We start from the raw sequence: 14,422 nt of genomic DNA on the forward strand, positions 1-14,422 counted from the left end.
GCCTGTAATCCCAGCACTTTGGGAGGCTGAAGCGGGCGGATCACAATGTCAGGAGATCGAGACCATCCTGGCTAACACAGTGAAACCCTGTCTCTACTAAAAATACAAAAAATTAGCTGGGCATGGTGATGGGCGCCTGTAATCCCAGCTACTTGGGAGGCTGAGGCAGGAGAATGGCGTGAACCCGGGAGGTGGAGCTTGCAGTGAGCCAAGATGGCGCCACTGCACTCCAGCCTGGGCAAGAGTGTGAGACTCCGTCTCAAAAAAGAAAAAAAAAAATTCTATGTCCTTCTCCTCTCTTCATTCCCAAGTGTTTTTGTTTGACCATTTAAACTCTAATGCAGTCTCTGTGGAGAGGAGTGAGGCATTTGTTTAGCCTCTACCCCAGTCCAGTGAACATCTGATGAACACTTACTCATCCTTCAAGACACAGTTCAAGTTTGCCCTCACCAGCTAAACCTGTTCTTTCTATAGGTAGTGTTAGCTGCCCCTTCTTGCTTTGAAACATTTTTCCCCTCTGCCTAACATGTGGTGAGTGCTCAGTAAGCATTTGCTGGGCAAATGAGTTTCTGAACTTGGGGGAGGAGTATGGTATTTACAATGCTTCTTAGGGAGCATTGCAGTCTTCTGAGTTCAGTTTCATGCTTTAGAAGTTAGTAAAAACCACCCAGAGAGCTAAGAGAGCTAAGAAGATGGTTTTCACTTGCTACCTTTTGGTTCCAAGGGCAAAGTGCTTTCAGTATTTAGACTAATTACACTGGCAGAATAGTTAATCTATTCTGTAATAATGATAATGACAAATATTTTGTTAGTGCTTACTGTGAACCAGGCCCTGTGCAGATCATTTTACCTACATTATCTCATTTAGTCCTTATATCAGCTTTCTGAAGTAGGTACTGTTATTGTACCTATTATATATAAAAAGAAATTGAGACTCTAGTAAAATGACTTACCAAAAACTACATAGCTAGCATGTAATTTCATAAAGCCTAGATTTGAATGAAGTCTAATTCCAGAGCTGGCTTTTTTGATTACTGTATTACGTCATCTCTCTTCTGTGTCACGATGATGAGGGAATTGTGTTGGCGGGTAAACTAAACACGACCATAAAGGTGACTACTTCTTGAAGATTTCTCCCATAGTCACTGTGTTTATAAAGAACCCCTGACACTTACTAGCTTGTGTCATGTACTGCTAACACCCTTCACTATGATTTCTAGTGGGTGGCAGTTATAAAATGTGTATTCAGTTTTTTTTTTTTGAGATGGAGTTTTGCTCTTGTTGCCCAGGCTGGAGTGCAATGGTGCTATCTTGGCTCACTGCAACCTCTACCTCCCGGGTTCAAGAGATTCTCCTGCCCCAGCCTCCTGAGTAGCTGGAATTACAGGCATGCACCACCATGCCTGGCTAATTTTGTATTTTTAGTAGAGACAGGGTTTCTCCATGTTGGTCAGGCTGGTCTCGAACGCCTGACCTCAGGTGATCCACCCACCTCAACCTCCCAAAGTGCTGGGATTACAGGCATGGGCCACCGCGCCCAGCTGTATATTCAGTTTTAATTTTGCCACACTAATATCTATGTGGAGGAATAATTACAAGTTCAAAGTGCAGTGTAGTGAGAAGTAACCAAGCTTCTATTAAATATTGCTCAAGGAGTAAGTCATTAAATTCAACTCCTGATAAATATGTGATTACTTAACATCAGGCTCCCAGGGCACCCCCCGTGCGGGCGCATGCGCGCGTGCGCACACACGCACACACACACACACACACACACTCATAGAGGTAGGTGCATGTATAGATGTGTGTTGCTAGAGATAGTTGAGCCATAGTTTCAGAGAAGAAGGGTTTCTTTTGTGTGTTGCATTTTAGTGGGTGGGGTCGGGGTATGCTTGATGCTGTGATTTGTTTTATTTTATCCAAAAAGAATAGATGTCTTATTTACAAAATATAGAAAAATCAAGTTTTAATTTGAAAAGATTAGGAAATACTCACATTCTGTTTCAGAAAGTAAAATCTCCCAATATACGTCCCATTTATTCTAAGAAATTTAAAATACAATCAGGCAATCCCTTGCCGCCTTTTCTTCCTTCCTCCTTGCCAAAATGGACATATGTACTTTATGACATTTAATATTTATCAGAGTCTTCTGAGTATATGAGTCATGTTGAATTGGAGTCAGCAACCCCTTAAGAACACTAAATGTCTACTTTGTCTTAGCCTGGTATTTTACTAATAAAATGCATGGAGTTGAATTTAATCCACTATATATAATTGGTGGTGTTCCTGTTCAGACATGCCTGTACATGGCTTTGTAGAATAAAAAACACCTGATTCTGTGATTTTTATTTGTTTAGGACCAAATTTCAGGAAACAGCTTGGCCATGGGCAAAACTATACAGTTGAATCAGAGATATAAAGTTGGAAGGAATAAGTAGGTGAAATTTGTCTTGAGGGTGTGCCTCCCTAACACACACATACACACACAGACACACATACATGTGTCCCAGTTGTAAAGGTAAAGAAGTTTTATGGACCCATAAGGTATGAAGTGTTTGGTTCTGTTCTGGAGATTAGGGAGGATTCTGGAAAAGGACCTTGTGGCTGACATCATAGGAAATAGCAGAGCAAAGCAAAATGATATCTGGTAGTGTAATGAAGTAGTATAGAGATAAATGTGTGTAGATGTGATAGGGAAAAGAGCAGGGGAAAGTGTCTTTATTTTCATGTCTGGTTCATTAAAGGCAGTTCTACTGAAGACCTGGGGGTTGCTGAGGGATCTTATTTGGCTCTGGATACCATGTACTACAGGACCTGTTTCATCTCTGCTTCCCAAGCCTCAGGCCTGGGCCTCAGGGATTCTCTCCAGTGCATGCCTTAGGCTACAGCTATAGGGCAGCTGTGATTAGGGAAGGGCCCTATTTAGAATAGTTGGTCAAAAAGCACATCTGTCCCTTTCTTGCAGAACTGGTTGCTGCTCTGGAATGAAAGTTTGATTGGTTTATTAGCCGTGCCCACCTGGATTTGGGAAAGCCAATAGAAAGAATCTTCTGCTCCCCCATCTGCTGTTGCTTTTTAACCTGTGGCCTAGAAAATGGCATTATACTGAACAAATAGGATATGAACGGACATTAGACAATGCTGGAACTGGCGCTGGATAAACTCATGAGTCCATGCTGTGCTACATAAGGACCGTATTGCTACAGGCTTGCTACCTATATCTCTTAGCCACAAAGGACCTGGAATTGGTCTTGCTTGAGAGTCTACATCTATAAAAATAGCTAGTTTGTTCTCTCCCTTCGTTTCCTTTCTTAGACGATCCTTTCTCCTTCATTTTGCCCCTAGCCTTTCACATTTGAGACAACCAGCCTTGCTTTCATTCTTTTATACTTGTTTGTGCCTCATTCTTCATCTTCTTCTTATTGAAGTCTCATGAATTTTAAGTTGAATTTGATCATAACACAAAATCACCCATTTCGGCTTAATGTTCTGTTGATCATATAACTTTAATGCCTATTCAACACCTCAAAAAAAGAGAACAGTAATGTAGTTATAATATTGCTGTTAGTGGGTTTTGACATTGAGTAACAGATGACGTGTCTAATGAATAGTGTGGCTGCTTAGATTGCATAATTATAGGTTTGTTTGACTTTAGGAAAATCATACGCAGGCCAACTTCACCCATTTAGAGACTTTTTGTATTATATAAGTATTAGAGCACTTCACTCTAAAAAAAAAACCCCCTCCTTCAGTGATAATCATTCTTTGTTTTTCCAGGGTTTGCCACTCAATAGGAAAAAGCAAAATGAAATAGAAACCATCTTTAAAGGATGGATTTAATTCAGTAGCCTTTCTTGGTTTGAATAACACATCAGTCCACAATGGTTTGGCATTGTGCTTGTGACTGGGGTCATTGGGTACAGACATGCAGGTTTATAGGATGACAGCCCTGGCACTGGCATACTTACAGAAACAGCTAGAATTTTATAATGTAAATCAGGGAATATCTGTGCCCTTTGGACTTGATTTTGTGGGGTGGTAGTGCGGGGGGGATAGCTAGTTATTGTACTAACTTCTTGCAACAGTTTCTTAATTGACGTATCAGGTGACAGGTCTCACAGAGTCACCAAGGCCCCACTGTGATACTTCTCCATGTATTTATTGGCTTGTAAATGAATGTTCAAATATATCACTTAGGTTCATTTGATTAACGAAAGCAAGGGCTGGCTGTAGTAAATAAATGCTCACAGAATGGCTCAGTCAAGGAATTTGAATATTCCTAGCCTCCCAGACTCCGCTTGGCAGGGCTGGGGGTGGGGGGAGTCAAATGTGTGGCTAATAACAGTGATTTTTGACTTTCAGCTCTATTCAGAAGTAATTCTGCAACATGAAGCCTTCCAGTACTTTCCCTTCCCCTTGAACATTTCTCTCCTGCTGCTCTTCATTTGCTGCCTGGTAGTCAGTCTGGAGCTGCTTTCATCTCTGTTGCTGCCAGTGCTCTTGGCCTAGTGCAAGCTTGACCTCTTAGCAGCTGGAGTTGACTTAGTTATTCTCCTAGCATTCTCTGAGTGACTTGGTTGCTCTTACAGCACTTCAGATTAGCTTTGCTGATGTGAAAGGTCACTTTTCACCAGTATTAAAACTTATTAATCTTCAAAAGGGGAAAAATCATTTTCTTTTTGTTATCGAATTCCTTAAGGAATTTAGAAAGAGCTTTCCAGAACCATGTCTGATGGCCTCTGAGTAGCATTGCCTAGTGTCCTCCTTGGAAGTGTTGTTTTATGCTAACAGATTGCCAAGGGAGCTGAGCTGAGGTTCTGGGTCTTTGACTTTCTCCTACCTGAAGGTTTGTTCCCTGGATATTCATGGAGGAGTCGGAGGTGCTTGTTCTTCTCCTTGTGTTTAAATACCTTTTTGCACAGGTGGGCAAGTATACAGACTTGGCAGTTAGAAAGCCAGAGTGGGAGGCCTGGCGCTGCTGCTAACTACCTTTGTGGCCTTGAGCAAGTTGCTTCAGTTTTCTCATATGTAAAATGGAAATAGAACTACCTACCTCTTCATAGCAGCATGATTTATAATCCTTTGGGTATAACATGCACACATATGTTTATTGTGGCACTATTCACAATAGCAAAGACTTGGAACCAACCCGAATGTCCAACAATGATAGACCGGATAAAGAAAATGTGGCATATATACACCATGGAATACTATGCAGCCATAAAAAATGATGAGTTCATGTCCTTTGTAGGGACATAGATGAAGCTGGAAACCGTCGTTCTCAGCAAACTATGCAAGGACAAAAAACCAAACACTGCATGTTCTCACTCATAGGTGGGAATTGAACAATGAGAACACAGGGTCACAGGAAGGGGAAATTAACACACTGGGGCCTGTTGTGAGGTGGGGAGAGTGGGGAGGGATAGCCTTAGGAGATACACCTAATGTTAAATGACGAGTTAATGGGTGCAGCACACCAACATGGCATATGTATACATACGTAACAGACCTGCATATTGTGCACATGTACCCTAAAACTTAAAGTGTAATAAAAAAAAAAAAAAAAAAACTACCTAACTCTTATGTTGCCCTGAGATTTGATGTAAGTATGAAGTGCTGGCACATAATAGTGTTCCCTAATTGTTAGCTACAGCTATTATATATACATATATAATCATTGTCATTACTTTCCATGTTTTATCATCTGCACTAAGCTTCCCTAATGCCAGACTTGCAGAAGTGTTATACAGCAATGCTTTTCTCTCTGGAGTCATCATTCTGTGAATTTGAACATCGTTGTGTGATTTCTACCCACCACCCCAGTGCTGGTGCCATCTCTTTTCCTATAGAAAAGTCACACTGAAAATATAAAATAGGCAAGTGAAGTTATATCATATGTCCTCTTTTACATTCTAATTCAGTTGAATCTCTTTGATAGGACAATTTATATTTTAGTGAAAGTTTAATTTTCAGATTTATGAAATATAATGGCCTTAGAAGAATATCGAAGGAAGAGTTGCTATAATTCTTTGTTGGATCCTAAGAACACTAAGGCATCATTCTTGTCCTCAAATGGATTAAAATCTCTTTGGTGAAAGGAAACAAATGCAGATAAGAAAGGCAATATTGGTCGTGGTCCCAAGATATCAAGAGTGCAGGTGTTAAGGCAAATTAGGTGAAAAAGGAAATCCTTCTAGGCTGGTATAATTTAAAAGCCGGTAGGGCCTGAGCTCAGCCCTTGATGGGTGTGTAGGATTTAATTTGGTTTATATTCTCAAAAAGGGCTTTCAGTGAAACAGTGGGAGAATTTTGATGGTGGGAAGATATACTGTAGAATCAAGTAGCAGGGAGCCTCTGCCTGATCAGTCCCTCCACAACCACCCCAACCCCCATCAACTTTTTAGTCAGTAACTAACTCTGTGTTTGTGTGTTTATCCCTTTTTTCCCCCTCCAAAGTCAAGAGGTTTTTACTTCAGTCGGGAAATAAAGGTTAACAAGAAGAACAAAAAAGAATTAGAAAAATCATCTTAAAATTGCTGTGGCAGGTTGCTACTTGACATGGACGTTCTCATGACCTGTCTTCAAGATGCTCTTGTGGGAGTCTCTTCTAGTTCTCATCATAGGTCTCTGGTCTCTCAGCCCCCTGCTACAGCTGACCAAGACCCTCTGACTACAGTTATCTGACTGGGCACGGCTTCTAGGTGTGCTGTGATCCTGTTCTTTTTAGAATTACCTTCCTGATCTCTTCTGGTGTTCCCCATTCCCTTTGTTGCTTGGGCTGCACCAGTCTTTGCTAGTGTTCTTCAGCAGCTTGTCTCAATATTCTTGGGCCCTGGAGCCTGAACTGAGGCTGCCTGTAAGCCAGTTAGGCTCCGAAGATTCTTTCCTTAAGCTTCATGCCATCAAAACTGACCCAAGCCTTGCCCATTTCCTCCTTTGCAGGAAGGTCTGTTTGGCTTTGAACCAGGTTACTATCTGGCTCAGGTCTTAGCAGCATATATGGGACCCTGTTAATGAGAACTTATCATCTCATTTATTTCATTTTGCAGCTCTTCTATAGCATTTTGAATATCTTAGGCACATTCTGAATGCTTTCAAAAATTAACTCATTTAATCCCAGAGGGAGATTGCTAACATTATATCTATTTCCACTGATTTAAGCCCCTTACAGACTTTCATTTCTTATGCTTCAGACTTTTGCTCCCAACAGATACTTTAGTGTCTGTTTAGTTTTGGGGTACCTCTAATCATCAGAATTTTGGAAAAGCAATTTATACTGTTAGTCTTTGTTCAAGTTACCAGCTTTACCCACTTTTTTGACCAGTTCCAGTATCAGAATCTAATACTCATAAAATATACTGATCCATTGAGGAAAACAAAGCAAAACAGTACTTTCCTTTAACTAGATAAGGCTGGTGTGAAACCAGTAGTCTGTTTTTCATTATTTTAAATAGAAAAAAATAAATTATAGGTTAACTAAAACCCCTAATCAGTTTACTGAAATGTAACTAAGTACAGTAAAATGCCTAAATAAATTACAAAACATCCATTACATTAGGATGTAAATTGTTTAAAATTCACTTCTTTATCATGAAACAATATGATTTTTAACAAACAGTTGCTGTATATATAGCAACATGTATATGTTGGTACCAAGCAGTATGTCCATTTTGTTGACATTCAGAAATTTTCAGAACAACAAACTGTGACTCTGATAGTCTAACAATTTTATCTGGAGTATGACCTGAGCCTTTTCTCACACACCGTTTTGTTAAACATATATTTAATTTGGGGAATGTAAATACAAATTTTTCTTATGTAAACAGTACACCCGCCCTGACCCCCAAACTTACGTTGAGATATATGTATATTCTGTGCTGCCTGGATAGTAAAAGCTGAAGGGTCTTCTACCAGAAGCATGTTAACCTAGGAGGTAGTCTATGAAATATGCTTACAAGTAACTATTGTAAAATTAAAGCATATGTTTTAAAAGCCAAATGTGAATGGACTTTATATTATTTCATTACTTTGGAATGATCTGTGGTATTATTCTTCAGAGTAGAAAAGAAAAACTGACATTTGTCTGGACTAAGGTATTTGAATGGAGAGCCTTTGAGCAGGTTCATTCCCAATGTGATTAAAGAAAGCTTTATTTTCTTTTCATTTAGTTATCTTAAATTCAAAGTTTTTAGTTGAAATTTTTATGATCCTGTGTTAACTGTCTTTCCCTAATCTATTAAATTATGTTTAGAGCTTGAAGAAACAGTTTAAAAGCACTTTTAACAACATTACCTTGCTTTTCTAATTTGCTAATCCCTTTTTATAGACTCCTGTTCCCTGAGGATATTTTAATTTTTTAAACATAGTAAACATAGTTGTTTCTTATTCTGACTAATATAAATAGTTACAATAACTGAAATATTTGTGGATCTGTTTCTGCTGATTGTTATTCTTAGTGGCTTGTTTTCTTGTGTATTATAGGTATGTAAGGTTTTTTTGTTTGTTTTTATATTTATTTTTGTTTCAGCCTTTTCTCCTGTGATCTGCTCATTCTTAAAAAGTGTTTGTAGGGATTATTTGACACCTAGGTTAAGAGTGTCTTCTCCAGAGGGTAGTTATATTTGCTTCTGCCAGATACCTGTGAGTACTATCTGCCTGAGACCACCTCCCACCAAGATCAGAGACTGGGGTCTCTGGATCACTCAGGTTAGGGGAACCCAGGCTGCTGCAAATCCAGGAGGACTGCCTTATGGCCAGTTTTTCTGAAACAAGTTTGTTTTCTCTTCCCTTTTCCCTGTTCTGCTTCATGGCCAAGGCTAACCTCCCTTCAGTCCCAGGGAGCAGGGAGAGATTACTTTTGGTTCATCTTTATACAAAGAGTTGGGATCTCAGCTTACTGTGGGATAGTATGTGACTTTGGCATTCTGTTGCCCCACTTCTCATTTTTGTTTTATTCTAGATTTTGCCCTGGTTATTTCTTATTACCTTGTGACTCTTGTTTTTAAGATTTTTTTTTTCTACTGTATCTGATATCTTTGGTTGTTTTCTTTTTTCTTTTTTTTTTTTTTTGAGACAGAGTCTCGCTCTGTTGCCCAGGCTGGAGTGCAGTAGCATGATCTCAGCTCACTGCAACCTCCATGTCCTGGGTTCAAGCAATTTCCAGCTAATTTCTGTATTTTAATAGAGACGAGGTTTCACCATGTTGGCCAGGCTGGTCTTGAACTCCTGACCTCAAGTGATCTGCCTGCCTCGGCCTCCCAAAGTACTAGGATTACAGACGTGAGTCACCGCGTCCGGCTGCTATCTTTGATTGTTTTCATTAGGAAGATTGGTCCAAATAATCTAGCTCAGTGTTATTAAAAGTGAGAATCTTCCCTATTTGACCTTTAACAATCCTTCACAGTTTATGCAACAGATATAAGACTGAGCTGCTTAATGGATGAGGGAACTGAGGCTGGGAGAAGTGTAGTGATTGATTTAAGATCATGTAAGTAAGGGCACAGCCTGGAACTCCTGAATACAAGTCTTTTCTTCTTTCCAACCTACCACTGCCTTTGAGCTGTCTTCTACCGAGTGTATTCTTAGAATTTTGAATGAAGCATCATATGGTGAGGAGGTTTTTTTAAAAGATGTAATACCTCTATGAAATTATTTAGACCATTGACTGATGTAGATTATATTGATGCAACTTTTTCCAGATATGGCATTTTAAGTGGAAAATAATAATTGCAATTTTTTTTTCTTTCAGCTGAAGTGAGTAGTGAATATAGTATGGACAAGGCAATGGTTGAATTTGCTACAATGGATCGGCAACTAAACCATTATGTAAAGGCTGTTCAATCTACAATAAATCATGTAAGTTTATGCCACTCCCTGGTTATATATTTGGTTACAACTCACTGACTGAGAAGTAGAAACACAAAATCAAAATTCTTCTCTAATCTTTAATGTTTCCTTATCCTTAGTGTAGCAGCTATTAAATTCCTCTAAATTTGGAAGTCTCATAAAATTGGAATCCTAAGTATTTTCCTGGCTAGGCCACTTAGGTTGATTAGCATATTAAATCTATTTTAGATTGCTTGCAATTTTTTGTCTCAAAATTTTAGTGTAAGCCTCCTTTGAATGTGAGGAGATTTTTATAAAATCCTAAAAATTGCATGTACCTTGTTTTTATTGTTCTATTTGCTTAAACATACAATTGAGACCAGGTTTAGTTACTCATTCTCTAACTTTAATATGCATCTATTGCCAAATTCTTAGAATCAGATAATATGGAAGAGTTTTAGAGCAAGTTTAAAAATAAAGAAGATCAGTATTTTGGTTTTTCCAGAAGCCAAACTTATCTTTGTTGACTCCAGCTGTCACAGGAACAACACATAAGGCAGTTAAGGTGGGAACATAGCAACATCCTTTTCAGTAGTACTGTGTTGAGTAAGAAATGAGCAATACGATTGCAGTAATGTTTCTGAGAAGTCCTTTGTCCTCTGAGCAGTGGAAACTCCCTGTTGAACTGATTTTGTATACCTGTGTAATAGGGTGTCTTGTATTTCTGGTTTCGTTATTTGCCTTTTCTTACTTACAGCTATGGGAAAATTCCAAAAATCAAGTATTTTACAAGATCGGTGATCACTCAGTAGAAGATACATTTTTAAATAATGTTTAATACCTAAGCCAATGAAATGAGCATTATATAGTTATAGTAAGCTTTTTTTAATGGTTAGTATTTAACTATAGTATCTGACTAACTTTAAGAATATCACCTATATCCAAATAATAAACTCATTCAGCTTGTAAAATTTTGATGTTTCTGGCTATTGTGACTGCTAGTCCTGGTCTTATGAATATTTCTTCCATAGGAAAATATGACAGTGCTGTTATGTTGACATCATATTTGAAACTGGATGGCACTTAGACTAGAGGCTTTCAATTTCAGCTGAGCCCTAGAACCAGCCAGTTTCTGAACTCTCAGAGATTCTGATTTCATTAGTCTGGAGCAGGATTGGGACACCAGTATTTTTTAGAAACTCATTCTAATGTGCATTCAAGGGTGAAAACCACTGACTTAAAAGAACAAGGCGGACTTTACAGAAGAAAGTCAAGTGTTTACTGCCAAAGATTAGAGTTAGGCTTGTTGTATGGATCAATCTTGCTTTGACCCTTACATTATGTGGCACTTACTTGATAAGCCTTTCTATCTTTAACTTTCATACTGTGCAAATGCAATAGCATAGTGTATATTACAGATAAGAAAACAAGATTTTGGAGTCAAAGAACGTTATGTTGATTTTTTTTCCCTATTAAACTCTAGGATTTGCAGATACTTAAGGTATTTTTACATCAAGAATTGAACTCTTGGCTGGGCACGGTAGCTTACGCCTGTAATCTCAGCACTTTGGGAGGCTGAGGCAGGCGGATCACCTGAGGTCAGTAGTTTGAGACCAGCCTGACCAACATAGTGAAACCCCGTCTCTACTAAAATACAAAAATTAGCCAGGTGTAGTGGCATGCACCTGTAATCCCAGATACTCGGGAGGCTGAGGCAGGAGAACCGCTTGGACCCAGGAGGTGGAGGTTGCAGTGGGCCGAGATCACGCCAGTGCACTCCAGCCTGGACAACAGAGCGAGACTCTATTAAAAAAAAAAAAAAAGGCCGGGCGCGGTGGCTCACGCTTGTAATCCCAGCACTTTGGGAGGCCGAGGCGGGCGGATCACGAGGTCAGGAGATCGAGACCATGGTGAAACCCCGTCTCTACTAAAAAAAAAATACAAAAAATTAGCCGGGCGTGTTGGCGGGCGCCTGTAGTCCCAGCTACTCGGAGAGGCTGAGGCAGGAGAATGGCGTGAACCCGGGAGGCGGAGTTTGCAGTGAGCCGAGACTGCGCCACTGCACTCCAGTCTGGGTGAAGTCTGGGTGACGGAGCGAGACTCTGTCTCAAGAAAAAAAAAAAAAAAAAAAAAAAAAAAAAAAAGAATTGAACTTTTCCCCCTTCAGGGCGTCGAGTCACTCATTTAAAAAAAAGTGTAAAACTTCTCACTCTTTCTCACATTCAGTAGTTAACAACATTTCTTTCATCTTGAGGTTTCATCTCATTATCCTCGAACAGGGAAGATAGATTTTATCTCACTTTTCAGCCCTAACCTCACACTAGAATAGACTGGAACAACTTGGATTTAATGATTCCGTTCCTTATCAGGAAGGTCTCTGTTCTTTTATAGGAGGAAAAAACATATTTATTTTTCTTTTATGATACAAAGGTATGCTTTCTATGCAAGCTGGATACCAGACCAAGAATAATAAATCACAATTTCATAAGGTTTCTAAGACTTGATATTGTATGGGGATATGACCATTTTGAGGGAAATGTTTTACATCACTTTATGTACTTGAAGCTAAGGGTACTGCTATCCTATTGCTTGTTTTGGTGAGGGATAAGAATGAACAGCAGCTTGGGAGGGGCCAGGATAATATACTTGTTTAGAAACAGCAATGGTCTAGGGATCTGAAGCTTTTCCAGCCCTGGTTCTTCTACTTTCTAAGTTATGATCCCTGGTCAAGAAACCTAACCTCTTGAAACCTCATGTTCTTTGTCTGTGAAATTCCTGGCCTGTGTATTTCACAGAACGATTATGTGAATCAGATTAGATAATGTAAATCAAAATGCTTTGGCATTCATCAAATTTGATGGGGCTGTAAGATAATATATTATTGCAAACTCAGATTTCGAAACAGAACTCCTTGGAGAGATGGAACAAAATCTTCTAAAAAGCAAGTATTTTGTTTTACTCACTTTATTTCAGGGTATTTTTTTTGGCTTTGACCTGTCCTGTTCTGGAATTCAAGAGTCATATAGGATTAAGTATAGGCTACTTAAATTATTGCACGAGGTGTTCATGGCCTCTAAAATGAATGAGTTGTTTAAAATAAGATTATTTTTTTAAAAGGCAAATAATGGGAACCCATACAAGTCCCATTTAACCCACTGCTCTGTCATAGACTTTTGCAGACTGTGATACTTCCGTTACTATAATATTTGCCTAGATTTGAATCTACCCTGTGGTCTTTCTGTTTATGAATTTTTACATAGTCATAGAAAGTTGATTTAAAAACTTTTTTAATCATTAAAGAGCATTTGAGTTTATTATTTAAATAGACATCTCTCTTCCACTCTCATCTTCCCAGAATTCTAAAGATTATGCTCCTTTTGAAAAGTTTTGGAAGTTTTCTTTGGAACCTCAGAGGTATGGGTCAACTTACCAACAATCCCTGGGAAGTCCCTTTGGCAATTAGCAGAAGTTCTTGTGTTGCCTTCCATTGTCTCTCAAGAAAACAGGACTACTATAGTCCACAGTGCCCAAAGATTTTGTTTGGAACTGGCATCTATTTTAGTGCCCTGAAAGTTAAAAAAAAAAAAAAAAAGAACTTCATTCCAGCTAATTTGTTGAGAGAATATTATGCAGTGAACACTAAAAGAATTCTCAGATAGTCTCTGAGTCGTTTATAAAAACTTTCAGGTTAAATGGGTTTTATGCCTGTCACAACTCTTTAAAAACTGCATTTAGATCCGCAGAGAGTTCTATATGAACTTTTTTGATATTTTCAGTCATAAGACCAACATGTCATATTTAGAGCTATAAGACAGTACACAGATACATACTTTTTTTTAATCACTATTACTAACACGGAAAAACTGTTTTCTCAGTTTCATATTGAGAACAGAATGATGTTCTGAACACTAGACTTCTGATGACCTAATGTTTCCTCCCTTGCTTTCTACGCTTTTATTGAGTACGTTGAAGAGATACTATTGGCTGGCTTTTTGTTTTTCAGTTTCCATAAATAAATGAATAAATTTATGAACATTTGAATAAATACTCAAATAAATGTTTGAATAAACATTTACTGAACAGCCATGTGCCAGGCACTTCTAGTTGCAAGAAATAGGAAGTCAATCAGCAAAGTCCATGTGACCTTCACCTCAGGATATGCGAAATCCAGAACAGAAGACAAATATTTTACAAATGTTATTTAATTACTGTTGTGGTGTGTGCTACAAATTAAAAATAAAGCATTCAGGGAGAGTTAATAACCCAGGGGCAATAATGTCTTCAGGGCAGGGAAGAATTGGGAGACTCCTTCTGGAGGAAATGATATTTAAGATTCAAGTCAAATGAGTCTCAACATGGGAAATATAATATATTCTGTGTAACTTTTGCATGAAATGGAAGCATCTTATTTCTGATTGTCTTGATGTCAGCTTCAGAGTGCCTTAATCAATCCAAAGACTTATTGTGAAAATTAGGCCAGAGAAGGCCCTACCTTTATATAGAGAAAGTTAATGTTTATAGAATAGTTGAGTAACCTATCTAAGATTGGTCAGTGATTCGTTTATTAATAGATTTTTGAGTGCCTACTATGTGCCAG

General features: G+C 38.6%; 1 protein-coding gene across 8 annotated transcripts in view; it reads left to right on the top strand.

Annotated features, from left to right (window-relative positions):
• Positions 1-14,422, top strand: part of NSMCE2 (NSE2 (MMS21) homolog, SMC5-SMC6 complex SUMO ligase) — a 281,791-nt gene that overhangs the window by 56,129 nt on the left and 211,240 nt on the right. For all 8 annotated transcript variants that reach the window (XM_063642944.1, XM_063642945.1, XM_055287231.2 and 5 more), the window contains one exon: positions 9,749-9,855. In XM_063642944.1, coding sequence (XP_063499014.1) covers positions 9,749-9,855 — 107 coding nt within the window. The remainder of the gene's footprint in view (positions 1-9,748; positions 9,856-14,422) is intronic.

The sequence above is a fragment of the Symphalangus syndactylus genome, chromosome 7 (genome assembly GCF_028878055.3).
Source record: "Symphalangus syndactylus isolate Jambi chromosome 7, NHGRI_mSymSyn1-v2.1_pri, whole genome shotgun sequence".
NCBI classification, from domain to species: domain Eukaryota; kingdom Metazoa; phylum Chordata; class Mammalia; order Primates; family Hylobatidae; genus Symphalangus; species Symphalangus syndactylus.